This window comes from Fistularia commersonii, chromosome 5 (genome assembly GCF_037954325.1).
Source record: "Fistularia commersonii isolate RoL2024-O1a breed Wild chromosome 5, RoL_Fcom_v1.0, whole genome shotgun sequence".
Lineage (NCBI taxonomy): Eukaryota > Metazoa > Chordata > Actinopteri > Syngnathiformes > Fistulariidae > Fistularia > Fistularia commersonii.
Window position 1 is genome coordinate 6,285,460 of NC_141288.1, and position 26,178 is coordinate 6,311,637.

The 26,178-nt window shown below is 40.2% G+C and overlaps 2 protein-coding genes across 6 annotated transcripts in view; one reads left to right on the forward strand and one right to left on the reverse strand.

Annotated features, from left to right (window-relative positions):
• Positions 1–4,222, reverse strand: part of LOC147233964 (ankyrin repeat- and BTB/POZ domain-containing protein 3-A) — a 295,757-nt gene extending 291,535 nt beyond the window's left edge. For all 4 annotated transcript variants that reach the window (XM_086146637.1, XM_086146635.1, XM_086146636.1 and 1 more), the window contains exon 1: positions 3,172–4,222. In XM_086146637.1, the coding sequence (XP_086002763.1) occupies positions 3,172–4,042 (871 nt within the window). In that variant the 5' untranslated portion in view covers positions 4,043–4,222. The remainder of the gene's footprint in view (positions 1–3,171) is intronic.
• A 4,844-nt stretch (positions 4,223–9,066) lies between these two features.
• LOC147233965 (cryptochrome-1-like) lies at positions 9,067–25,754 on the forward strand. Of its 2 annotated transcripts, none has more exons than XM_086146638.1 (14): positions 9,067–9,365; positions 17,455–17,563; positions 17,663–17,805; positions 18,189–18,373; positions 18,548–18,636; positions 19,918–20,058; positions 21,505–21,816; positions 21,892–22,043; positions 22,276–22,478; positions 23,260–23,370; positions 23,515–23,613; positions 23,925–23,999; positions 24,574–24,678; positions 25,026–25,754. In XM_086146638.1, the coding sequence occupies exons 1-13, from the start codon at positions 9,208–9,210 to the stop codon at positions 24,672–24,674; spliced, it is 1,878 nt and encodes a 625-aa protein (XP_086002764.1). In that variant the 5' UTR covers positions 9,067–9,207; the 3' UTR covers positions 24,675–24,678; positions 25,026–25,754. The 2 variants fall into 2 exon arrangements, with proteins under 2 accessions (XP_086002764.1, XP_086002765.1); XM_086146639.1 differs by having other exon boundaries at positions 22,297–22,478; positions 25,026–25,167.
• Positions 25,755–26,178: the final 424 nt, after the last annotated feature.

Consider the following 26,178-nt stretch of genomic DNA (forward strand, 5'->3'; position numbering starts at 1 on the left):
GCTTTTCCTCAAGCAAGAGCAACGAATTCCCTTGCTAGCCATGCATCTTTTTGTCTCCCAGTCTTCAGCTATTCAGCTCCTCTAAAAAACAATCACACTGTGACGATTAGCCAAAAAAGACAAAACAATAAACAAACAAACAAAAAGAGCAGCGAGATGATTTTTCGCCTTGTCATTATTGCACAGTCCAGTTTGGCACTGAGCGCTTTGAGTCCCTTCTACTTGTTAGGCTGAGCCAGATTACCGAGGCCCTGCAACAGAGGGGCCGGCCCACACTGTCAACTCACACCTTCAGTGTTGTGCAAACCAGACCACAAAAAATATCCATACACATTTCTGCACCGTCACAACTCACTTTTCGTCTGTGCACAACCGAGATTCTTCAGATGAATTTATCAATAACATTCTTTCCCTTTGATGAAAGTCAGGCAACACAATACCTTCAAAGACAGAGAGGTAGAGCTTGTAAAGATCTTCTTTTTTATTTATAACCAAAAACATTCTATGATTGTTGCTGCTGTGAGGCTTTGCATTCTGCCTGTGCCTTCAGGTTAATGAATACTCAAAGAACGCGCCAGTTATCCTTGTTCTGGAGAGCAATTATACTGACAAGCTGTGGTTGAGTTAATTGTAAATTTTTTTCCTTCACAAAGTAAGACCTCGCAATCACACATTTAGAGTTGACGTTCCTCCACGCCGAAAGAAAAAAACAGAACTACTGACTGATATCCTACTTGCTTGTTTACTGTTTCATTTTGCAACCAATGAGCTTCATTGTGAGTCACTACACTGCACTTCTCCTTTCGGCTTTTCCCTTCAGGGGTCGCCACAGCGAATCAACCCTCTCCATCTAACACTATTCTCTGTATCCTCCTCTCTCTATCCCTCCTCTGTACATGACCCAACCATCTCAGTCTGACTTCTCTGAACTCTCCAAAACATCGAACCTGTGCTGTTCCTCTGATAGACTCATGATCCTATCCATCCTGGTCACTCCCAAGGAGAACCTCAACATCTTCGTTTCTGCGACCTCATTAGTTACTGTTTCTAGGCTATGCAGCATCGCTGGTCTCACCACTATCTTGTACACCTTTCCTTTCATTCTGCCTGAATCTTCTATGGCATAGTACCCCTGACACTTTTCTCCACCCATTCCAACTTGCTTGAACCCGTCTCCACCTATTTTCCACACTCTGCTGCTCTGGACTGTTGACACCAAGTGCCTGAAATCCTCCAACTTCTTGATCTCCACTCACTGTAACTTCATCATTTCACCTGGGTTCCTCTAATTCACACACAGATACTCTGTCTTGCTGTGACTAATCTTCATTACGCTCCTTTCCAACGCATACCTCCACCTCTCTAGATTTTCCTCAATCTGTTCTCTGCTCTCACTACAGACAACAATGTCATCTGCAAACATCATGGTCCAAGGAGATTCCTGTCTAACCTAATCTGTTACCCTGTCCATCACCACTACAAACAAGAAGGGGTTCAGAGCTGATTCCTGATGGAGTCCCTCCTCCACCTTGAACTTCTCTGTTACACCTACAGCACACTGCACCACTGTCTCACAGCGAGCATACATGTCCTGCACTGGTCTAACATACGTCTGTGCCACTCCAGATTTCCTAACACAATACCAGAGTTCCTCTCTTGGCAACCTGTGCTTTGCTTTTTCTAGGTCTACAAAAACACAATGCAGGTCCCTCTGGTCTTCTCTGTACTTCTCTATTAGCATTCTCAAAGTAAATACTGCATCTGTAGTACTCTTTCTAGGCATGAAACCATACTTCTTTTCTCAAATGCTGACTTCTGCTCTCAGTCTAGTTTCCACTACTCTTTCCCATAACTTCATTGTATGGCTCATCAACTTTATCCCTCTATAGTTGCTGCAATTCTGCACATCCCCATCATCCTTAAAAATTGGCACCATCACACTTTGTCTCCATTATTCAGGCATCTTCTCACTCTCTAAGATCCTGTTGGATAATCGAGTCAGAAACTCTACCGCTGCCTCTCCTAGACACTTCCACAGCTCCACAGGTATATCATAAGGACCAACTGCCTGCATCCTCTTCAATGCCTTCCTCACTTCGTTAATCCTAGTGTCTGCTACTTTGTGGTCAACAATGGTCACCTCTTCTACCCTTGCCTCTCTTTCATTTTCCACATTCATCAGCTCTTCAAAGTACTCTTACCATCACACTTCTGGCATCTGTCAATACATTTCCCTTAAGCCTTAATCACCCGGACCTGTTTTACATGCTTTCTATCTTTATCTCTCTGATTCGCCAACCTGTATAGATCATTCTCTCCCTCCTTACTGTCCAACTGAGCATACAAGTCATCGTACGCCTTTCGTTTTACCTTCGCTACCTCTATCTTTACGTTTTTAGACTCATCAGGGACCAGTGTAGAGCAGCAACTTGCCTCTAGAGGTCTCTAAATCCGCCCCCCGCCCCCCCAACATGGGCAGCAATTTCTTCCACATTTCCTGGCACTCTTAAAGTATATTTGTTTGTTTGTTTAACTTATTTTTTAGGCTATTTCTTATCATTTAACTTACACTTTTGCGAGCATAATTCGAATGCAATTGTGGGAAGTTTAGCCAGAGAATTGATTTACATTGATAAAAAAGGCAATAAAATGTGCAGAATAGTCAGCTGACGGAGGGACAAAAACATAAAGATATTCTCATTTTTAAACATTCATTTTAAAGAAAACCAAGAAATCCTGATGATTTTAAAAGAAATGAAATCACAGTATTTTGTACATAGTTATTGATAGCAAGGGGTCTAATCGGCGACGCATGTTTAGATGTTATAGAAAGCTATTTATTTACATATTCAATATTACTATCACTTATCCTACACTTTAGGTCGCGGGGGATGCTTGAGCCTTTATTTATGCATGTGTTTGTTTATTTTTTCATGTGTTTATTGTGCTGCTATTATCACAATTTTATTTTTGAGGGATAGGATTGTAACCCAGTGGTTTCAACGCTTTCCAGCTCCGTCCCTGGCATCCACGGAGGTACCCTACATTACAGAAAGGGGTCCGACCGGACAGGATTTCCACGGAGGTTCGGATGAGGAGCGATGGAGTGGGGGTCAAAAAAAAAGGTTCGAAAATCTACTTTAAAAGCAAAAACGGATCGCATTGCCTTACCACTGGAGTTTTTGCCACATATGAGGTGCTGGTAGGGCTGCAGGAGCCCCCAGATCTCCGAGTCTCCGGCGATCGCCTGCTCCACAGACTCCGGGGTAAACTTGGGCACGCCATTGTCCCGCTCCAGCAGCGCGCTGCGCAGGACGCGGCCGAATACCTCCCGGAACAGACTCTCCACGCAGGCGGTGAGGTAGATGGCGGCGTGCTCGTGGATCCTAAGAGCCACACGGCTGTCCGCCATCCACCTGAAGAACTTGCCCACGGAGAAGACCAGCCCGCAGCGAGCCGACTTGCCGCGGCTAAACTTGTCGCCGGTGCTCATGTTGTAGAGGGAAAGCGCGCCGAGCGCCGCCGTGATGCAGTTCACCGACACGGTCCAGGAGAGCACCACCTTCACGGCGCTCTGGATCTCGTGCTTGGTGCACTTGGCGTAGCGCAGACTAAGCCGCTGCGCCTCCCGCGCCACCCGCACCAGCGCGCGGCTGACCAGCGCCGACAGCCGGGTCATCACCTCCGGCGGCGGCGCGGGGCCGCCCGCCGCCAGCTCGTCGTCCTTCCTCAGCGCGCCCTCCACCTCGCCCAGGCTCCACGGTACGTCCTCCAGCTCGGGCAGCTTGGCGCTCTGGCCCGAGCACTCCAGGATCTCCGTGTCCTCCGCCAGCACGGTGTTGACCGTGTCCAGGCTGTTCTGTCTGCTGTGCATGGATTCCGTCAGATGCCAGCAGTTGCCCCCATGCGAAAAGGACGGATGCGTGTCGGAGCAGCACAGCGACACGCTGGACGACCGGACAGAATCCGCTGCTCCACCATAACCAGAGTCGAGCGTCAAATCCTCCAGCGTCCTCACGACTGTCTTACCATTTCCTGCCATAACTGCACCGCATACTGTTGGGTACGCTTGGCCTCTCAGTCACACGCCATAAACTCGCGTGGTGCTTTTCACCCACGCCGCCCCCCACCCCTCAACAAAATAAATAAAAAAGAAGAAAAAACACGTGGATACGTGTAATAAGACTTCCTTCCACCTATTTTGAAGTGTCTCCAATCTCTCTTCGTCCACTAACTTCGGACGCGTAAAGCCGAGCGCACCGAGCACCTCCGCGCTCCAGCGGCAGCAACAAGCGCAGCGGCTCAGGTGAGGGAGGGGGACAAGGAGGGATCGGAGCCTCGGTCCCGGCCGTGAGCAACCAATCAGTGTCCACGCCGCCGCTGATTGACGCGCGCAGCAGCCCTACCTGATGCTTAGAGACGTAAACTGCGGTCGTGCTCGCGCACGCGCACCCGCACACGTGTTGCGGTTGAGAGGGGGGGTGCCTTGACGAGGAAAACGAGGAAGGTTAAACAACAAACCGGCCTATCGATTTTTGTCTTCGCCCGGGAAGATGCTGGTACTAATACGCGGTGAACTGTAAAACAGTGAGGAGGGGCCAAACATACTTGAGACTATGAATATGCATACTAGACACATTATTGGTGTCATTCTTTTACTCAACTACATTTCAAGGTAGTTGGAATCTACCTTGTACATGAAAAGTAGGGGAAATCACCAATTTCAATATATTTTTTAAAATCCCGATTGAATCAAATGATTGCATCCAATGGCGAAGTAAGTGAAACTAAGAGTGTGCAGACGCCTATAATGTATATGCTTCCATATAATGCAACATAATTCTGCAACTTGATTTGAGCCTTCATAAAATGTGAGAAAAAAACAAAAATATTCAAGGAAGAGCTCAAGTATGAAAAACATGAAAAACGATATAATATGGAAGAAGTATCAGCCGAAAATTCACCATGTCTGAGCAAAATTATGTAACCCCATGAAAAAAGTAAAACCAGACCAAAAAATATCTGACAATCAACAAGAGGTGACCATAAAGTCAGAAAATACAGCAAAACAAAACCAGAAATCAAAAATATTGCATAATTCATAATTAAAATATTGCAAAAATATATATGAATTATCATAAATAAAAAAATCAGCAAATATGCAAATTACCATGTGATAAACATCATTTTACAACACCTAAGAACAACAACAAAGACGGGAAAAAAACCTGTAAGTTAGCATAAAATCAAAAAAGAAGCAATACATCTACCAGGTAAATATCAATAAAAGTTTGGAGCAGCATCAGCATTGTTGTAGCAACTGGACGTGTTCAGTTTTCTTAAAAAGTGTCAGCAAAATGTTTCTTTAAATGAGGATTTGAGGGACTACAACCCCAATTCATGCTGCTATTTTTTATGTCTTATTATAGCTTTGCCTGTTTGGTTCACCTGTTGCAGTGTGGTGTGTGTTATTGAGGTATTGTGCCTTATTCTTATTATTGTACCTTTTGAACCCATAAGCTACCTATCAAAATTTCCCTCTGTCTAGGCATAACAACAATTAATTTAGATTCCTATTTCTTGAGAACATTTTTCATACTTTGGTCTCATTACTACTCAAAGTATAAGCTGCACCGATTCAGAACTTCGAGGCTGCCTCAGTTTGGCCTCTGGATGAGTGGGGGATTCAGCCAGCTCCGGTTGTATGACCTGAGCCGCTCTGGCCTTTGTTAGTGACATTGCTGGGGTGTAGCTTTCTAAAAAACTGACGGCACCACCTCAGCCTCATCGGCCCTCGCAATGTCTCTGCTGGAGAAGGGAAGCTGCGGAGGGGAACATTTGGTGGACTGATGATTCATCCCTTCTGCTTGGACTTCTTGAAACGTTGGAGCTGGAGCCCACCATCTGTCCACGCTGCCCATTACGCCAGGCATCCTTGATATTTTCTTAACATGGCTGGATGCCACTCACGCCAGTAACAAGACTGCTGAAGGGGAAGATGGCACACCTGATGTATGCACATCCTGATGGCATCTTGACGTCTTCGCTGAAAAGCAAAGAGTCGTATTTATCTTGTTTTAAGACAGAGAAAATTTGCTTCTGGTCCCTTTGGAAATAAGGGAAAACTTGTCAAGATAAATCCAATTTTTAGATACTATTTAGTTGTAAGATAGAGTGATATTGATCACTGATAAGAGAGAAAACAATGAAAACAATGAAAGAAAACAGAATTTTCCATAACCTGATGTAATGCATGGGAATATATTAATGTACACTAAATAAAAATATTTTCAGAGAACTGTTTTTAATATAAACGAATTGTGGTCCATTGTCAGATCAATTTCAAAAATGCTTTAAGATGTCAGAGAATTTATGTCAGAGAATTTTTGTATGTTTCAAAAACATACAAAAATAATGAGATAAATAAATAAACATTGGAAAATTGTTAACAAAACAACCAAAACCTTGTGAATTCACCTAAATAATTGCCTAAAAACCTCCGAGTGGAAATACCTTGAAATATATGACAATAAAAAATGAAAATGACATTTTACAAAACTGAAATCTGAAAATTAGCTAGGAAAAAAGGAAAAAATAGAAAGAAGGCCTAACCCTTGGGTATTTAGGAAAAAAAAACAACTATCGCACCATCATCCAAAAATACATTAGTCAATATGTCCGTACGCGTACTGGACATAAATTGAAGGTTGGTAGTAATCTTTCAAGTAAATAAAGATATATGTGCTTCATTAATGTTAGAAAATGTCCTGAGAAAATTATCTTTCACCTTTAAAAATCACCCTGAAAAAAACAGAAAGATCTGCATAAAATCACATCCCTTAAAGAGAAGTCAAATGAAGCTAAGGGAGGAGTTATTTATTTTTTGTGTGTGTCCAACACATAATGATCCATACCCTGAACAGGAAATTTGATATATATATCCCATAAAAATTCACTCTGCATGTCATAATGTTATGTTTTTTTTTCTCTGTAACTAAACCAATCACAGGAGTCCATCCGTGTCTTCATTGTGTGACACAAAGTGAGCTCATCCTCAGCATAGTGTCAGCAGCTCCTGATGCAATGCAGCACATCTTGCTGACTAACTCAGGTGAGTGTGGCGGAGGTGGGCAGCTGTCAGCTCCTTTCTCCATGAGCACTGTAGTCCTCCACAGCTTCGGTTATTTATTAAGCCTCGTTGCCTGGTAACAGGAAAAATGATCATGATTTTCTACATCAAGATGATACATCGTTAGTGTTGCCAGCAGATCAAATGCATTGCATGGCTGTGCTTTCTTAGGCATTCTGTGTAGTCATGTATTCTTGGTTGATTTAATTTTTTTCAAGGTTAGCATTTTTAGTCCAACTCATAATCTTCAGTAGGTACCACATGATTTTAAATTTTGTAAAATTTGTTTTGAGAGTTTTTTCAGCCTGATGTGGCTGCTCAGGTAGCCATATTCATTTTATTTTTTCGATTTTCATAAAGCCATAATATATTGCTGTATTATATTGACCTGCTTGAGTTTTATATGGAAGACACATAGGAATACGATGTTCTAGTGATCTCTTGCGGTTAAATTGCGGTACAGCAGCCGATGTCTCAGGCAGCATTTCATGCCTTACATAATTGCAAACCTATTTATGTAAGAAACTATTGTGACGCATTTGTTTTAGTGACACTGATGTTTCGATAAAAAATTATAGCCTCGTTTTTGAAATATAACATCAGCAGTAGATAACAGTTATAAGTATGTCTACTCACAAATGGCAATTTACACTTGTTCTTGTGTACAAAACTAAAGTGAGAAAGTGTTCCTTTTTATTTTTGTAACATTGTTTTAATGACTTAACCACACTTTCTCACCCTCTTTGATTGACATACAAGTAGCAAAACGTTTGATAAACCGATGGATAAATAGATTAATCTCGTTCTATTTAATTGTTGATCGTGTCACACGATCCACACTACCGGTGGTGATCCGGGTCTGTTATGGTAAAGAAATGTATTTCATTGATTTGTCACAATTTCACACATCATCAATATCTTCCCAGGGTATTTGAAATTTCTATGCCAATAAAGATTATGCAAACGATTGTGTAATTACTTTCAAAAGATGGTCGAGTATAAACGCTTCTATCTATAGCTCAAGTAATAAAAATAAAAAGTTGAGACGATCGTGAATAAATATCTTGATGCCATTCGGTCCACCCAACTAGGTCACAGTTTGTTTCAAGGCGGTAAGTTAATCAAACATGCCTCTCCTGTTATAGAGAAGAACAAGCACGCTGTAGAAACGTGACCACGCTGGTTCACGCATTCTGCCACCGGGACCAATCAGGGAGCTGCGAGCATGCGCACTATTGGTAGTGGGCGCGTCCGCGAGTGTAGGTGCGGCGGGGAGAGCGAGCAGCCATTCGTGGACGTTCGAAGGGGGGGATATTTTACACAAATTGCCACTTCAAAACACCTGCCGGCGGCGGAGGAGACACGACGAACGGAAACGAGGGCGTAGTATAGCAGCTAAGTGTTTATTTGCGTAAAGGTAGCGGCGTAAATTCTAGTTAAAACGTTGTCAGAAAACTGCATTTATATAACCAGCTTTAGCTGTATTCACGGCGGGGAGCAGCCGGTCTCGCTAAGGCGTATTGTGCTGCCCGGCTCTTCATCCAAGATAGTAATCTCGTCTCGCATTAAACATTGCTTCAATAATGTTAACAGGGTGTAAGATTGTCATCTCGTTTTAGTTGAAAAGACCATATTCATATTTTATACGCATTTTACTTCACATTCAGAAAAACAAGTTATACAACGAGACGGGCCAGTGTTAGCTGAGGCATCTAGGTCCTAAAGCCCGCATACTTAGTTCGTCACGTTGACCAAGTGCGCGCGCGGTCTCCTGGCCAGATGGTTCAGCTGCCAACGGCTGCAAAATTCTTCGACATTATGGAAAATGTTATGTTAGAACAAGGCTAACTTCAATATTTTTGGACTTTTCACGGGGCTACTAAGCGCCGTACGCCCTAATAGTGGTCAAAAAAAAAAAAAAACAACTTTTGATTCCCTGGAGGCCTTTTTTTTCTTGTTTTTGTACACCTTCCTGAAGACCGATTTCAACGCTGTCAGTGATCTGGATAAAGCACTTCAACACTTATTTTACATTTTGGGAAAAAAGGAAATCAAAAAAGGACTCGTCCAGTTGAGTAATGGTCATTAATACGATCCACTGGTTCAGGAAGGGCTTGCGGCTCCACGACAACCCGTCGCTCAAGGAATCTCTGCTCGGAGCCGACACCGTTCGCTGTGTCTACATCCTCGACCCCTGGTTTGCCGGATCCTCGAACGTAGGAATCAACAGGTGGAGGTGAGCGACACCCGGCTACATGCTAATGCGGCCATAGGAGCACTGCTTTAGCTTGGGTTCCCTCAATGCATATAAAAGATGGGTTGACGGTCAGCAGGTGGTGAAAAGTTATGTCTGTAAATATATAATAACATAGATATATAATAACATAAATCGTGTTAAAAGTGAAGTGCCCCTGGGCTTAACGACGTGGCTTGAAAAACAATCATCACGAGAATTTTCCGATTTCTTGACTGCCTCGCTAATTCTGAGTAAATATTTCGGTTCTGTTGTATTGGGATGATATTCATCTCCTGCTACACTAAAGGGCAAGTTCTAGCCGCTTTGGCCAGTTCGTGACTATTTTGGGATACTTCTTATTTCAGGTAAATAGCAATTATTTCAATTTAATATCACTCTGATTTTGAGAACTTGCTTAATATTAACTAGCTTTATGTTTTGATGATAACTAAGTTAATAATCGTTTTGTTTAGGTAGTCAGCTCGTTTTCATTCGTTGAAAGTAGTTTCTGAATTATTTGTATTGTCTAATTTACTTTACATTTTTGTGATGGAGTTTTCCCTGGCCTATAAATTTTATAGCCACTCAATAAGATCTCAAAGTTTACATTTTTGCTTCCTTTCATAGCAATATCTCACTGATCATGTTTGGTTTTTTTTTCAAGTAAATTGCACTATAGTTTCCTTATTGAATAAAGGGCTGTCTAGCTTTTAGGTTAATGTTAAAGAAATATATCAGCAAACTCAAAAGAACAGTATATTATGTCTTACACTTGTCCAAAATCATTAGTATCATGCTTCTAAAGCATTTCAAATGTGTACATATGACTTGTCGGTTGACGTAGTTTCAGTTTGCTTTAAAATCCTTCATTGCTTCGTTCAAAGAAGGTTTTTCTGTCTGTTATGTCTTTAAGAGTTTACTTACTAAACAGTATTTGGAAGAGCCGTAGTCCTTGCTAGACTGAACTTATTGCCAGAATGTGTTTATGAGAACTAGTTTTTGTCCTTCGGCAAAATAATGCTTTTTAATTCATGAAGTTACTTCATTTTTTACGTTTAAGACATTTTACATTGAAGAAGTTAAGTTAGTGTCACGCATGCAGTTTCGGTAAACAAAGTGTGACAAGAAAGGGGGAAAAGCAGGTGCAAGCACATCAATTTTAATTTACTCCCTCAGCAGTGATGAGCCTCGCTGGGCATCCTGGAAGTACTGTTAACAATAATAATAATAGTGATCTAGAGTATACAGAGTAAATCTCATGGATAGTTGGCCCATATATTGATTTTGATCAGATACAATCTAAGATTGAATACCATGAAAACTCGAGGGTGGCTATGGATTCATCGGCAGTCTCCTTTGGTAATCGGCTATGTTTGTCCAAAAATGAGGACACAAATGGGGAAAAAAAAAAACGAGACAATGTGTAATGGTCGGGAAGTATTATTTAGTAGCATTTATTTACCCCCAATGCCCCACCCTGAAAGTACTCTCGGGATTTCTGAAAATACTGGCCACTCTACACACCCTCCAGTATAACCTAGCCCTACTTACCTGATATTTGCTGAAGCCAAGAAAATCATACTGTATTCAGCTCTGTGGCATGTCTGTTGGCAGTGGAACTTGCTTGTGAACGGAACCTAGTCATATCCCTGTTGTGTTTCCAGAGCCCCTACTCAATATTTTGTCAATAATTCAGCACTATTTTTCTTGTAAAAAGTAAATAAATCATAAAATGCTCATGTTTTTACATAACTTTTGTTTCCTTAACTAGAATGTCTGAGTGCCTATTAGAGTGAAAGACATTAGTTTGACACAAAGCTTTGCAGGCTCATGTGACAAAGATAATACTTGGACTGTTAAATGGGTTCCTTGCCGTCCGTGTAGTTACCAGGCAGTAAAGAGATTTAAGACTTGTTTCATGTATTTATTGTGTCAACAACCTGAAAACAGTTTGGCAGTTAAGTTACACAGACACATAACAGTTTAAAAAAAAATCTACTCAGTCAGTGGCTTACTATAGCCACAAGTCATGTGGCAGGTTTTACCTGATGGTTCTACAAATGGTTTTACAAAGTTAGATTCAACGGTGTGTCACAAACTAGGTTGTATCCTTGTTTTATTGTTAACAATTTCAACTTAAATTGCTAAGGCTGGAATGAAGTTGCACCTTAGTGGGGTTATTTTTTCTTTCAGCTTAGTCCAAATGTCTTCCTGCATGTTTTTGTTTCCTTTCCTGGGGTCGTGGTTCACTGTGTGCTCCCCATGCCATCACCGGAGGAGCAGAGCAGTGTCTGGAGTTAAAAGCATGCCTGTTATGAAGTATCCACCTTATGTAAGAGCAGCCCAGGGTGACAGAGGCACTGCTTGTAGATCACTACTTGTACCCCCATTCATTCTCTTCATTTCAGTTTTCATGCACACTGACTCACATGGAGAGCTCTTCATCTTTGACACCAGTGGCATTACATATGAAGGCAAGAGAAGGAAAGGAAAAATCTTTTATAGACTCAAGCTCCATAACTTGATTTCTCATGGATAATTCTTCACTAGTCCCACAAGAGAGAAAGGAATGCATTTAAAAAAAAATACCTTAATCTCTTTGTCTAGTGCTTTAAGCTTTCTTTACTGTTAGTAATTTAAAAAATTGAAATAAATGTCCAGTGATTTATTTCAAACAGAAACCAAAGACTATTAAATATTGTAATTTTAACGAATCAACATCATGGTTTTCCTCTTTTCCTTTCCTCAGTGTTGTGGGAAAAATGCTCGAAGTAGACTTGTTATTGATTGTTAAAATGACAATCAGACAGGATCACATATAATTAGTCAGGCAGTCCTAAAAATGATCGCGATATAACCCTAACATTCAAGCAAAACAATCAAACTTCTGCTCAAAACTAACCATAAGACTGCTTGTCTTAAGTATTTGTAAATATTTGAGGGTTGAATATTAAAAAGGTCAGATTTTAACTGGTTTACAAGAGGCACCGAAATGAAGCATTCTGCTTACTTATGATAATACTAATGATGATAATAATCAAAATAGTATTAATCATAGTAATATTGAGCTGGATGTCAAAATGTGTGTTTTGTGTACTCTGGGTGTTAGTGCTTGATTTTGTATAGTAGTATGGGAAAAGATCGCAGATGCCTGCAGCTTCTTCAAGGCTCATGTTCTGTGCTGCTGGTGACGGTTTGAGCTTCGTGCGTAACAGTTTTTCTAGAGTATCTGGAAATCTTCATACAGCAAGCAATGTCAATTCAGTGATGTATAATTGGAAAAATCTCCAAACCATCCCTGTCCAACATCTATACACATGGAGCATTTAGGTCAGTGTGTTAACAAAAAAAAAAAAAAAAAAGGCCACCCCGTTCGCCTTTTTGACCTAGTTCTGCTGCTGAAAGAGACCCCAATTATCTCCAGTGAGGAGTTCTGTGAGCTCTAATCTCGCCCCCATCCTACAACCATTTTGCATTCCTGTCCATGGAGCTGAATTGTGCTGGGTGGTCCATGATCACAAAAACACCTTTGCCACAGTGAGGGGAGATCATGAGGATAACTGTGATCTACATAAGTCTTGTTTATACAAGTGGTAGGAAGGAGTGTCCTTAGAATATAATTAAAAGCAGACAGTTAGAGCCATGTGATGTGGTCAAAACTGAGTATCACTTCACTCAGCAACCCCTCGACAATATATATCATAATTTATGCTTAGGTTTGTTTAACCACATACAGAATAGGAATAGTTGTAGTTTAATTTTGCTAAGTGGTTTGTTGCATTATTGAGGGGAGCTGTTCTGCTAGCTTTTAGACGTTTCCTTGTATTTGTAAGGTATTATTTTCTCATATTTTATCATTAACTTTGAAAGCAGGTGTATTTTTAGAAAAATTTGCCCAAAAAATAAAAAAACAGTAGATATGCAAATGATTGACAGTCTAGTTCAGGGGTGGGCAATTAATTATTACAAGGGGCCATATGAGAAACCTGATTGACATCGGTGGACTGAACCAATGATAACAGAAAAGCAACACACTTGGTAAAATGAATGGAATGTAGTTTGTCATTGTCTGTGGAGGTTTTCAGTCATCCAGGTCATGGTGAATCCTTGTCAAAAGTTATCCCTTTGTCCCCAACAGACTAGACCTGCGTTAGCATTACAACCCCCATAGTTTCTGCAAATCAACTCTTCCATTTACATAGCGAGCCACCATAACCTAGACCCATCCAAAACTCAGGCAGTTATATTGGGAAACACCCAACAGGTCATTAAAACTAAAGAAGCCTCTGAGATGAGGGGTAAAACATCTTCAAGTGAAGAAATTCAAGCCCAGATGCCATGACTAGAAAATGTAGTTTTGTTGTTCATATTCTGTGACCCCCAGGCTGTAAAATTCTTAGGTCTCATCTAGTTGTAGATCTTTATACAAAAAAACACTATAAAAAATCCTTGACTCCATCACGTCATCATTCTGTCAAAATTATTAAGATCCCAAGCTAAAAAGTAATCAAACATAAGAAACTTGGTGTGTTTGCTATTCTTATCCATCAATGTCAATCTCAATTAAGAGTTAGACATGACAAAACAAAGGGGCAGAGTGCAACTCAGTGCATCTCCATCTTGACCTTTCACCTTTTGTAGAAATAAAATATACTGCTCAAAAAAATAAAGGGAACACTTGAACAACACAATGTAACTCCAAGTCAGTCACACTTCTGTGAAATCATAGTGTCCACTCAGGAAGCAACACAGATTCATTTTGACTTGTTTTAAGGTCATTAAATCAAAGTTGGATCAGCCTGGAGTTTGTTTTTACACTTTAATTTTGAGTGTGATTCTTATCCAGACCTCCATGGGTTGATACAATTGATTTCCATTGATCATTTTTGTGTGATTTTGTTGTCAGCACATTAAACTGTGTAAAGAGCAAAGTATTTCATAAGAATATTTCATTCATTTAGATCTAGGATGTGTTTTTTAAGTGTTCCCTTTATTTTTTTGAGCAGTGTACATTACGAGAAGCTTCGGCCTTGCTTCCTTTCTGCTCGAGCTATAGCTGATTGGTGATGAAAAGAATTTGTGACCTGCAAATTCCATAATGCAATATTTGATTTCCGTATTCTTATCATGTTCCTATTTCACTGGAAAACAAAAATTCATTGCTCTGTTGTCCATGAACCAAAGCTGTCAAAGGATCCATATTTCCTGTCCAGCAAAGGGACAATTAGGAATTGAGATTTTTTCGAAGGAGATTTGCTGAGTGAGAGGAAATTATTTGATACATACGCTGCATTGTTGTTAATAAATGGAATATCTGCTGGTTTAAAGGAAGTTAACTCATGGCAGTTTGTTGGCTCTCATGTCTGTGATTGTGGATACTTCCACCTACGAACTTTGGTAACTATAGCAATGGGGGGAGAAGCACCACATTACTGCTGCATTGCCTGAATATGTATGTCTTCTGAATACTGAGATGTTGTCCACATAAGTGAAAACTAAACTCATTTTCAAGATGTTTAAGTGCATCTTCTCTTTCCAGACAGTAAAACCTTATTTTCAATTGATAGTCCAACCAAGGTTCAGGTCTAACAAACCACACTGATTCTGCTGCTGGTTTAAAAATGACAGTGAAATGTTTTCCATTAACTTTCTTGGAAAAGTCCAATGCTTCATGTATGTTAATGTGACACAGAGAGCATGTAGTGATGATGGGTGATTACTCATAAGCTGTCTGAATAATATTAATGCAGACAATAGCGGTAAACGCTTTGTCCGAAGGTAGTAAAAAATTGGACATGAGAAGATGAAGCTGAAATCTGAATTGGCTGATAATTGATCAATAACAACAATTCTGTATCGCAATGACTTTCCGTGCATTACATAGTTTAATGTCTCTTAACAACCTGCTGTGCCAGACATCAGTTTATTCTTCAATTCAATTCTTCAATTTTGTTCTTAAAAAAAAGTCAGGTTATTAACAATAGCTAATATTTAAAGATTCAAAGACATTGTGTTTTTGTTGTTTAACACAAGAAAGGCACTATCAAGGATGGTTGTCAACAGGAGGTAAATCAAATAGAAATATTAAACAAACCTTAAAATGTCAAATTAGAACTTCTTACCAATGTTTTTGGCCAGTGGGATTATAGAGACATCAAACTATTCAGATCTATAATCAAAAGAATATTGGTTTTGGTACAGAAGATTGCAAGAGCAGAAGTCAGCTTTTGTGAACAGCAGTATGGTTTCATGCCTAGAAAGAATACTACAGATGCAGTATTTGTTTTGAGAATGCTAATAGAGAAGCACAGAGAAGGCCAGTGGGACCTGCATTGTGTTTTTGTAGACCTAGAAAAAGCATATGACAGGGTGCCAAGAGCGGAGCTCTGGTATTGTATTAGGAAATCTGGAGTAGCAGGGAAGTATGTTAGACTGCTGCAGGACATGTATGCTAGCTGTGAGGTAGTGATGCGGTGTGCTATAGAGGTAACAGAGAAGTTCAAGGGGGAGGTGGGACTCCATCAGGGATCAGCTCTGAGTCCCTTCTTTTTCGCAATGGTGATGGACAGGCTGACAGATGAGGTTAGACGGGAATCTCCATGGACCATGATGTTTGCAGATAACAGATGGCAGATTGTGATCCGTAGAGAGAGCAGAGAACGGTTTGAGGATAATCAAGAGATATGGAGGTATGCACTGGAAAGGAGAGGAATGAAAGTTAGTCGCAACAAGACAATATATTTGTGTGAATGAGAGGAACTCAGGTGGAACGGTGAGGCTACAGGGAGCGGAGATCAAGAAGTTGGAGGATTTCAGGTACTTGGGGTCAACAGTCCAGAGCAACAAAGAGTGTGGAAAAGAGGTGAAGAGACGGGTTTAAGCGGGTTGGAGTGGATGGAGAAAAGTGTCAGGAATACTATGCAATAGACTATCAGCCAGAATGAGAGGAAAGGTGTACAAGACAGTGGTGAGACCAGCAATGTGACCAGGATGGATAGGATCGGGTGAGTCTATCAGAGGAACAGCACAGGCTCGATGTTTTGAAGAGCTCTGACTAAATCCTGCCCCCAATTTTTTTTTTTAATTCAGTTTCATACAATGTAATGCCAAAGTACTCCCACTCCTTGTGCTCGCTTTCCATTTTTACTATGTAAACCGTTAACAGAAAGCTGAAACACTTAAAAGGTCAAATGTCATGTGTACATTCTCTGTGTTAGGTAAACAGAAGCTAATGCAGGTCCACAATGAATCTCCCATTGTAATTGTAATTACTTTTATGAAATGTGCTTCAGGGAATTCGGAAAATGGTGCCCTACTTTAGCTGTTATTTATCTGGTGTCTCATCAGTGAATGAGTAAATAAAGTTTTAGGGAAAACAATTTCCATATAATTACACCAGCCTATAATTACAAATTGTGGATGTAGTTGCAGAGCTGAAACAGACATTTGTCTTCTTCAGGCTCTGAAGACAACTGGTTCTGCTTTTTAACTTGCCTTAGTAAATTATATAACAAACTCCATATTTTCAAACTTCTCATTTAAATCTTGAAAAAAGTGGGATTTGGTCATGGTTGTAATATTTAGATAGACTTTTTTCCCCCCAGCCCTCATAGCTATCAAAAAATCAGAAGACAGACAAAACGCTTAAATTATTTTGAATTTTTTATTATTTTGAAATATGTCCTATATGAGCTTGATACATTCATTTAAAAGCTTCAAAACTAATCTAATAACATTAATCTGGCAGGTCACTGAAGTGATTTTTTTTTTAGTTATTTATTATTTTTATTTTATAAAAATAAAATGTTATTTTATATATTTCATTTCATTTAATTTTTATTATATTTTTCAATTCATGTTTCATATTCATATTTTTGATGATGTCTGAGCACATTCAATCTGTATCTAGTACATCAGTTTTTTGAACTTACCATTAAACTCAAAATGAATGAATCACTCAAAATGATCTTTCCCTGTATTTTTCATATGATTTAAAATCTGAGACCTGAACTAGAAAAACTGTCATTTGAACCAGTTTTGAAAATATTTTTTGTGTCTTTATTCATGAATTCAATTCTTGAACCTCCAGATTCTTACTGCAGAGTCTCGAGGACTTGGACTCCAGCCTTCGAAAGATCAACTCTCGTCTGTTTGTGATCAGAGGACAACCCACTGATGTGTTTCCCAGACTTTTCAAGGTAACACGTTTGTCTCACTTCACCAACAATCTGCAGCCAGATCTCCCTCTGTCTATTTCACTCTCTCAACCGCCTTCACCCTTCTCTGTGTTTCTCCAGGAGTGGAAGATTTCTCGCCTGTCATACGAATACGACTCGGAGCCCTTTGGAAAGGAGCGAGATGCAGCTATTAAGAAGCTGGCGTCTGAAGCGGGAGTTGAGGTGATAGTTCGCATCTCCCACACGCTCTATGACCTGGACAAGTAAGTCAATGCTCTGGTTTTCGTGATAATTTCACCTTTCAAAAATTAGTAGGGTGTATCTGTCATACTTCATATACCCTTTTTGCACATGTATGTGATCAAGTCATTATTAGACCCAGGGACTGGCTAATATAAAATTTCTTGCTGAATAAATATGCTTCAGTTGATTAAATGGTGACTCAATTTTTGTGGCATTTTTCATATTAATCAAATCTGTTGTACAGATGTTCAAAAAAAAATCTGTCTGTTTTTGTGGTTTAGTAAATCTTGTGTTTTGTCATAGATTGACCATGTCTTCATCAATATGTTTCCAGGCCTTTTGGCACCCATCATAGCATCTGTTGCTCCCTAAACTTCCATTTCCGCTTGTTCTTTCCCCACAGGATCATAGAGTTGAATGGAGGTCAGTCCCCCCTCACATACAAGAGGTTCCAGACCCTCATCAGCCGGATGGATGCAGTGGAGGTCCCTGCAGACTTCATAACGGGGGACATCATGGGGAAGTGCACAACGCCCCTGTCTGAAGACCACGATGACAAGTTTGGGGTCCCCTCCCTTGAGGAGCTGGGTAAGACACAGTGGTCTCCATATGTGTTTTACGTCTGTCTGTCATCTGATGAGATTGCTGTTACATAAATATACCAAGAAACCAAAGCATTATCTTCTTTCCTGCAGAATCTAATGGGAAAATGAAAACAGCCGATCTCTCAATGGTAATTCCCCTTTTTTTCTGGTATTGCAGGTTTTGATACTGAAGGTTTGTCTTCAGCTGTCTGGCCAGGAGGAGAGACTGAGGCCCTGACTCGACTGGAGAGACACCTGGAGAGGAAGGTCAGGAAAATAACATCAGAAGCACCACTTCCAAAACATGTATTGAACTTGTTTACTTGTGCAGTATGGGGATGTGCTTTACTCAGACAAAAGAAAGTCTACTGTCCTATAAGTGGTCTCTTTCTTGTGGTTTACATTTCAAAACAAGTAAGTGAAGCAGACCAAATAGAAAAATTATCTTCCTACCAACCCCCTTACTCTCACAAAACAGAAGTTCCAAGGTGCATGCCAGTACCTGACGTTCCTTGAATAACCTCAGGTGCCCCCTGCCATCGAACTGTCAAATCCAATAAAAACCAAAAACAGATATTGCAAATGTAAATAAAGCCAGCAAACATTTCTCCTGAGCAAAATATTCCTCTACATATAGCTGAATATAGTAGCTCCTTGACATTACAGCTTTTGTCCTGCCTCTCAGCAGCTTTACTGTTCTTTATTAAGATACCTGTTTAAGCTATTATTCATGTGTATATTTTTATTCTGGGACTGCACTAGAATAGCTATGTATGGCTCCTGTAAAAATAAAATCATGTCATAAGCTGACCTTGAACTCAGTTCATCCTCCCTTGAAAGCCTGACAAGCGTAGCATTACTGTGCTTCACAGACACCCCTTTACCCTTTGGGCATCTCGACAGAGGCATTCCTTTGGTTTTTACTTTGGAACTACTTTTTGCATACAGAATATCATTGATTTAAACCATCATTCAAGTGTTTCATGCATTACGTCGAGCCAAAACTTTGAATTTGCTTTTGATCCATTAATATGAATCTCCAGCATCTCCTGTTGCCTGTCAGCTTGTAAACATTGTCACAGTAGTTTTTGGGAGTTTTACAAGTACTTTGCTGGCTGCATACTGGCATTAACAGCAAAACTATACATCTCAAGTAACTAGTCACAATGACTAATAACAGCATATAAATGATATAAAAACGTGGCAAATTACTAAAAAATAAGTAACAAATAATTAAACATAAAAAAAATCAGTGATAAGTAAAGAAAAATTTTAATGCTAAAATGCTACTTTTCATACCATTTAATTATGTCTTGTGTTTTATTATTTGTTGGCCTTTTTTATGTACTGTTCCTGTTTCTTACTATTTCCTTTCTTATTCTGACTTTGGTCAATTACCCTACCATCAACTATATGTGCAATGGACCATAAACAAAGTTTTTCCCCTTAAATTAATCTTTTTACCCGCGACAGCCTAGAGCAGATAAAAGATGCCTGCACTACCTGTGGTCCTGTCAAACATCTTGTCCTGTGTCTGTGCCTCCCCAGGCCTGGGTTGCCAACTTTGAGCGTCCCAGGATGAACTCCAACTCGCTTCTTGCCAGCCCCACAGGTCTGAGCCCCTACCTTCGCTTCGGCTGCCTCTCCTGCCGGCTCTTCTACTTCAAACTGACCGACCTCTACAGGAAGGTACTGACTGATAGACAGAGCAAATGGACTGGATTTTTAACCATGAATGAACACATTTCTGGAAATTTCAGTCAGACTTGAATTCACCACAGGGTTCCCTCAAGTCCAAGAAATCACGAAATATACTGAAAAGGTTTTTTTTGTCTCATCAATAACACAAGGAGAATGAGATTTTGAAAAAAATCTGAAAAAAATTAAACAGCAGAGAGAAATAATTCCTGAAAATTAACCAGAAACTTAGATTTATTATCTTCATGTAGAATATTCCTTTTTGTTACAAAGATATTAAAACCATCTTTTAAAATTCATTAGCAACAAATCAACTGAAATATTGGTTAAAAATAAAAATAAACAAGGCAATGTATGTACTTGCAAATTTGCCTAAATCTGTTGGGAAAAAAAAAAAAAAAAAGATTGTAAGTACAGAAAGATGGAATTAAGTGTTAGTTCCATGACAGTACCAAGTTGAACTGGCTGGGAGGAGGTAAATCACTGCGAAGTTCGAGCAATTAATGATTCCTAATTTATTGTGTAAGAAGGCTAATGAGCCACTAGAGTTCTCAGTGCCTTCCCTCCTTCTCTCATGTGTTCCAGTGTTTGTTGTCATCAGTCTGATGAAGCAATTATTAAGCTAATTACTCTCAGTTATAGTCGTTCATGGAGTTGAGTGGATTTGCCTGGAAGGCTCCCGGAGTTATGAAACAACCCAGTTTAAACACAGGCTCCTGTTAAATGTAATCATATGACAGCATGGGGATTCCCCCCGGATGCGGTCTCGTACATTAGCAGTGTAAGTTGCCAATGCCCGTCTCTGCATGCCACACTGATACTCTATTTGAGTCTGCCACATTAATAAAATGAAGTGCAAAAATGTCAAGTTTATGAACTGTGTTAATGGCTTCACCCAGGAGATTCTGGTCAGTTCACTGCCTTATGACGAAACAATTACCTCATCTGACTGTGGCACTGTATCATGGATGTGTGATACATTATTTTGCGTTCTACATCAAGTTGAAGTTGTCAATCATTTTCCGTTAAAAAGGAAAATTTATTTTCATGGGTGTTTGAATCTAATATTCAGTTTTTTTTTTCCCTCACCAACTTCACTTCATTGTTGATTAGTCATCCAATGGAATCCATCTAGTGACCATCATTGAAATTTTACAGGAAAATGTTGAAATGATTAGAATTACCCCTAGAAAAGGAATTAAAATGTGTCTTAATTGTCTGGAATTTATTCTTGTTGTGCCATGGACTTCTAGAAAATTTTCCATCAACCACTATCAGCACAGAAAAAATCCTGTTGCCTTTGATAAACGTGTGACTTAAATATCAACAGTAGCCCATTGGCCCCAGCCACAGTTCCATTTTAATGCCTAAATTATTAATATAATCATTATATGTTTATACTGACCTTTATCTGAACAGTATGTCCTGTGTCCTCAGGTGAAGAAGAACAGCTCCCCTCCACTCTCTCTGTATGGCCAGCTGCTGTGGCGCGAGTTCTTCTACACAGCAGCCACCAACAACCCCTGCTTTGACAAGATGGAGAGCAACCCTATCTGTGTCCAGATCCCCTGGGACCGCAACCCTGAGGCACTAGCCAAGTGGGCAGAAGGCCGGACTGGCTTCCCTTGGATTGACGCCATAATGACTCAGCTACGACAAGAGGGCTGGATCCACCACCTGGCCAGACATGCCGTGGCCTGTTTTCTGACTCGAGGAGACCTGTGGATCAGCTGGGAGGAGGGCATGAAGGTCAGCATGGAAGGCAATGAGAGGAGCATGGAAACTGTCATCGCCGGTATCTGAGAATATGTTCTCTGTGCGCAGGTCTTTGAGGAGCTGCTGCTGGATGCGGACTGGAGTGTGAACGCTGGCAGCTGGATGTGGCTCTCCTGTAGCTCCTTCTTCCAGCAGTTCTTCCACTGCTACTGTCCTGTAGGGTTTGGCCGACGTACCGACCCAAATGGGGATTACATACGGTGAGTTCCAACTTCCTGTGCATACTGCAGCATCTTACATTGATCATTTCAGTACACTTAAGCAGCTCAGGTATGTGTGTGTGTTGGGGAAGTATGGTAATTATTCAACAGTACTGCATATTCAAAAAAATACCACTGGCTGATTCCAGCACACCAGATATGAGTTTTGGGTGTTAGTGTGTTCTAGAAGTAAACTCTACCAGCCTGTCTAAGCCTGTAAATCTTCTGTCAGGCGGTATTTGCCCATCCTCAGAGGATTTCCTGCCAAGTATATCTATGACCCCTGGAACGCCCCCGAGAACGTGCAAAAGGCAGCCAAGTGTATCATTGGAGTGCACTATCCCAAACCCATGGTGCATCATGCTGAAGCCAGCCGCCTCAACATCGAGCGGATGAAACAGATCTATCAGCAGCTCTCCTGCTACAGGGGCCTAGGTACGCACTCAAACGTTTTCTAGTAGACTCATCCACAGAAATTATGGTGGGACATTAAAGCAGCAACTACTGGGATCATGTTGGACAATCAAAACCCAGTTAGAATCAACGCAAAGCACTGAGATAGTGAATCAGGTTAAGAAATTAGATTTTTCTCTATATACTTGCCTCTGCTAATTTTTTTTTACCATAAAGGCAAATATTGAAAAAGCCAACAATTGTCTCAAGGCTTAATAATCCTTTTATACCAAATACAATTTTTTTTGTTCAGTGATAATAAATTGTGGCCCAGAATGAACAAGATATTTGACCTGAATTAAATAAATCTCGATAAGAAACCTTGGAAAAGCATTCAAGTCACATTCAGTGGCAGTTGAAATCTGGGTCATCTGCATTTTTTCAGGTAGTCCAGACAATATATGAAAAAAAGTTGTTTCTCAAACTTGGCAAACGTGTCTTACTGTCAAGAGGATAGACCACCAACATTAACCTGAGTCACTTATTTCTGTTGTCAAAAATAGCGCACTGAAGATTAAATAAGGTTGACTATATTAAGTAGATTACGGTAGATGACATCAAAGTTGCCAGATGGAACTTGTCCCTATTAGGTTTGGCCAGAGGACAAGAATAGCGTCTGAAAATGGAATTGCATATTAGAACATTGCACCGAGTTCATGATTAAGGTCTTCCTCTAAAAATGGCCTATAAGAACAGACGAAGGTTTGAAAAAAGAAAATGTAAAATGATAATGGTATGGACCCCCTGCCTGGTGTGTCCTCAGGTCTGCTGGCCACAGTCCCCTCCACCTCGAATGGTAGCGGGAACAGCAAAATACCCACGGATTCAATGGGATTCTCTGTTGAAGCCTCACGTGATCCTGCCAATCCAGATGGTAAGGCACCTTCCTGTCAATCTCTCCCTCTAAATCTCCTGGCCTACAATTCAGAAAAGTTGGAGGCTGTTGTTGGGTCGGGATTTTTTTTTCCTTATTTTTTGTATTTTATTTTAATCCCCTCTCTCTCTCTTTCTCCCCCAGGCTATCAAATACCAGGTCCTTCCCAGGGTGACTGGCAGAGTGGTGTCATGATGTACCTGCAGGGGGAGACACAGAGTGGAGTTGGCTCCCATCAGCAGGGTGAGGACCCTCCCATCCTCCTCATGGAATAACTGTCTTGCTCTTGAGTACACTATTGCTTAATGCCCATGACGCCTTTACTCAGCCAAACAGCTGAGGCTGGGGTCTTTGTGGTCGAAGTCAATTTGACCTGATGTAAATTAATCATTTCATATTTTAATTATTAATTCAATACTTTTCACTGAAAATAATGTGAACGTGAAACTCAAGTACAAATGTTATCCATCTGTGTGTTTTTGGATATTAATTCCAGGTCTAAACGGGTGCCTTTCATTCCTGTGTCTCAAAAGTGTGATATTTTACTCCCCCAGGATACCCAGCCCCCCCAAGCATGATGAGTTACACCCCTGGCGCCCAACAGATTCCCAGCCCTGTTGCTCAGAAAGGTTGGTGTTTAAACGAACGAGCACCAAAGTCTGGTAATGAAATAATGAAACAGCCACTGATTCTTTCAGCAAGCGAACACCAAGACTGTCTGGCCCTCCTCGCCTTTCTCCCCAGCATCTTCTAATTCTTTCTTTTTTAAAGAGTCTTCAGACAAGTAGTCCTGGGCAGAAACATGAAAACGCCATGACTATGATGCCCATGAAATGTGGAAAAATAAATTACACAACCAAAATTGGTTATTTTTTCCACGTATAAAGTCGTAATTTCTGATCAAAAATTTGATATTTACAAAGTTGAAGTTTAAAATAAGTTAACAATAAAATCCTTTCAATTACATTTTCATCTATTAGATTATTTTCCTTTCTTACTGTATATCTGCCATTAAGTGCTAAAAATGTTATTTCTACTTTTCCCAACTGTCCCATTGATACACTGCAAAAAAGGCAGAACTGCAGGAAGAATAATGTTTCTGATCAAACATCTCCATTCCTTTTCTTTGTTTTGCTCGTTAGGTATCTGCAAAATGAAACTGTGTATTCCAGACTCTGTTTAGAGCTAATGCTGTGCTTTCAGGGCCTGAGCATCACTCCAGCACTCAAATCAGCGGCAAACGTCACAGCGAGGACTCTGGAAATGCAAAAGGCTCAAAAGTACAAAGGCACAGCAGCCATTAAAAAGGTAGGCAGAAAACGTCCCCTCTTATCTTGAAGCTATATTTTTTTTTTCTATAAGGAAGGATAAAAAATCATCTGAATTATCATCTAAATATGTTTTGCTTTCCAAATCTGTCAAAATCTAAAATCTTGACCAAGTACAAAACAATGTCTGGGCAACACATTTACTCGAGATGCTGTGATTTGTGGAAATGATGTCAATTGTAATTTATTTCTTCAGTGAATTCACTTGATTATCTTCAAGGATTTGGGGGTAGCATATTGATATGAAAATCAGCTGAGCAGTATATTGAAAATAATTACACACAAAAAAAAGTACTAAGTCCTAAAGCTGTCGTCTCTCCTCCTCAGTCATCTCCACAGACCCGCCAGCAGGCATATCATATGAACGCCAACACAAAAAGGATTCTTGGACTTTTGTCTTGTTGCTGAGTAGCTGCTTTTGTCGCATGAACATGTTGTCGGAAGGGGGGCATCCCAGTCTCATTCAATATATGTATCACGTCACTTGAATTGCAGGACTATATGTTCTCAGCACGGCGCCACCGGCCGGGTCGCTGCGTCTCTGGGCTGATATCTGCCAGGACAAAAACAATTCATACAAGACAAACACATTCTATGTATATAATGAATTTGCTAATTTCAGCTCACATACAACTTGTACATATGAGTATTTTGTGTTTTCTCTTTGTGTAGCCATAGACCCATTGATATATTTTTGATATGATAAATCATATGTGAATGGATGTTTCTTTTTTGAAAAAAAAACTACTTCAATAAAAATTAAAAGTGGTTATCGACTGTCCATTCCAAGAGGGAAAAAGGTGAGAAAGCCTTTGTGTTGTACAGCCTCCAGTCCTCCTGTTTTCAGCGCTCTGCTCCTTCCTCTGCAGCCCATCCATTGTTTCTTTCACCATTAGAAGCAACATTCTGTCTAGTTCTCATCCTCATTGTTTTCTTCATTTTTTTTTTTTTTAAGTGAAAGGAATGCAGGTTCATATCATGGTGTCCCGTCCCTCCCACCCCCCACCCCTGTTGTTTAATCTCCAGTAAATGTACCACAGGAAGAAAAAAAAACAGCTTTTTCACCACCTGCTTCTTGGTCCTTGCTGAACGTGCTTGTTTGATTAAAACTGGGTCAAATATACAAATGGTTTCAGTCTGTTCTTTGGAGGAAAGTACTCTAACCTAGATTCTCATCGGAACGTCTGTCCTGATAGTTTACTGTTAAATAATTGCCCTGGTTCTGACCCAAGGCCCTAAGGTCACAAGGCTCTTCTGGTGTTTTATCATTTCAGTTTGGCATTTATTTCCTCTTTTCTCCCCAAAAGCCTGTAGGCAAATTTCATTCAATACATTTTCTGAAGGTTTTCTTTTTCTAACAATCACAAATAGAGTTCATTTTCAAGTAAATAACTTTTTTAAAGAAGGGAATTGCCCATCTCAATTCTAATGTCATTTTTAGTTATTTTCTACCACATTTAACTATCCTAATTCGTTTTTT

What these genes read in the sequence shown, in the direction of transcription:
- LOC147233965 (XM_086146638.1), top strand. Translation starts at nt 9,208, where the DNA reads ATGGTCATTAATACGATCCACTGGTTCAGGAAGGGCTTGCGGCTCCAC. An exon ending in TGATCCTGCCAATCCAGATG is followed by an intron (nt 23,371 to 23,514) that starts GTAAGGCACCTT and finishes TTTCTCCCCCAG; the next exon opens with GCTATCAAATACCAGGTCCT. An exon ending in CAGCCCTGTTGCTCAGAAAG is followed by an intron (nt 24,000 to 24,573) that starts GTTGGTGTTTAA and finishes CTGTGCTTTCAG; the next exon opens with GGCCTGAGCATCACTCCAGC.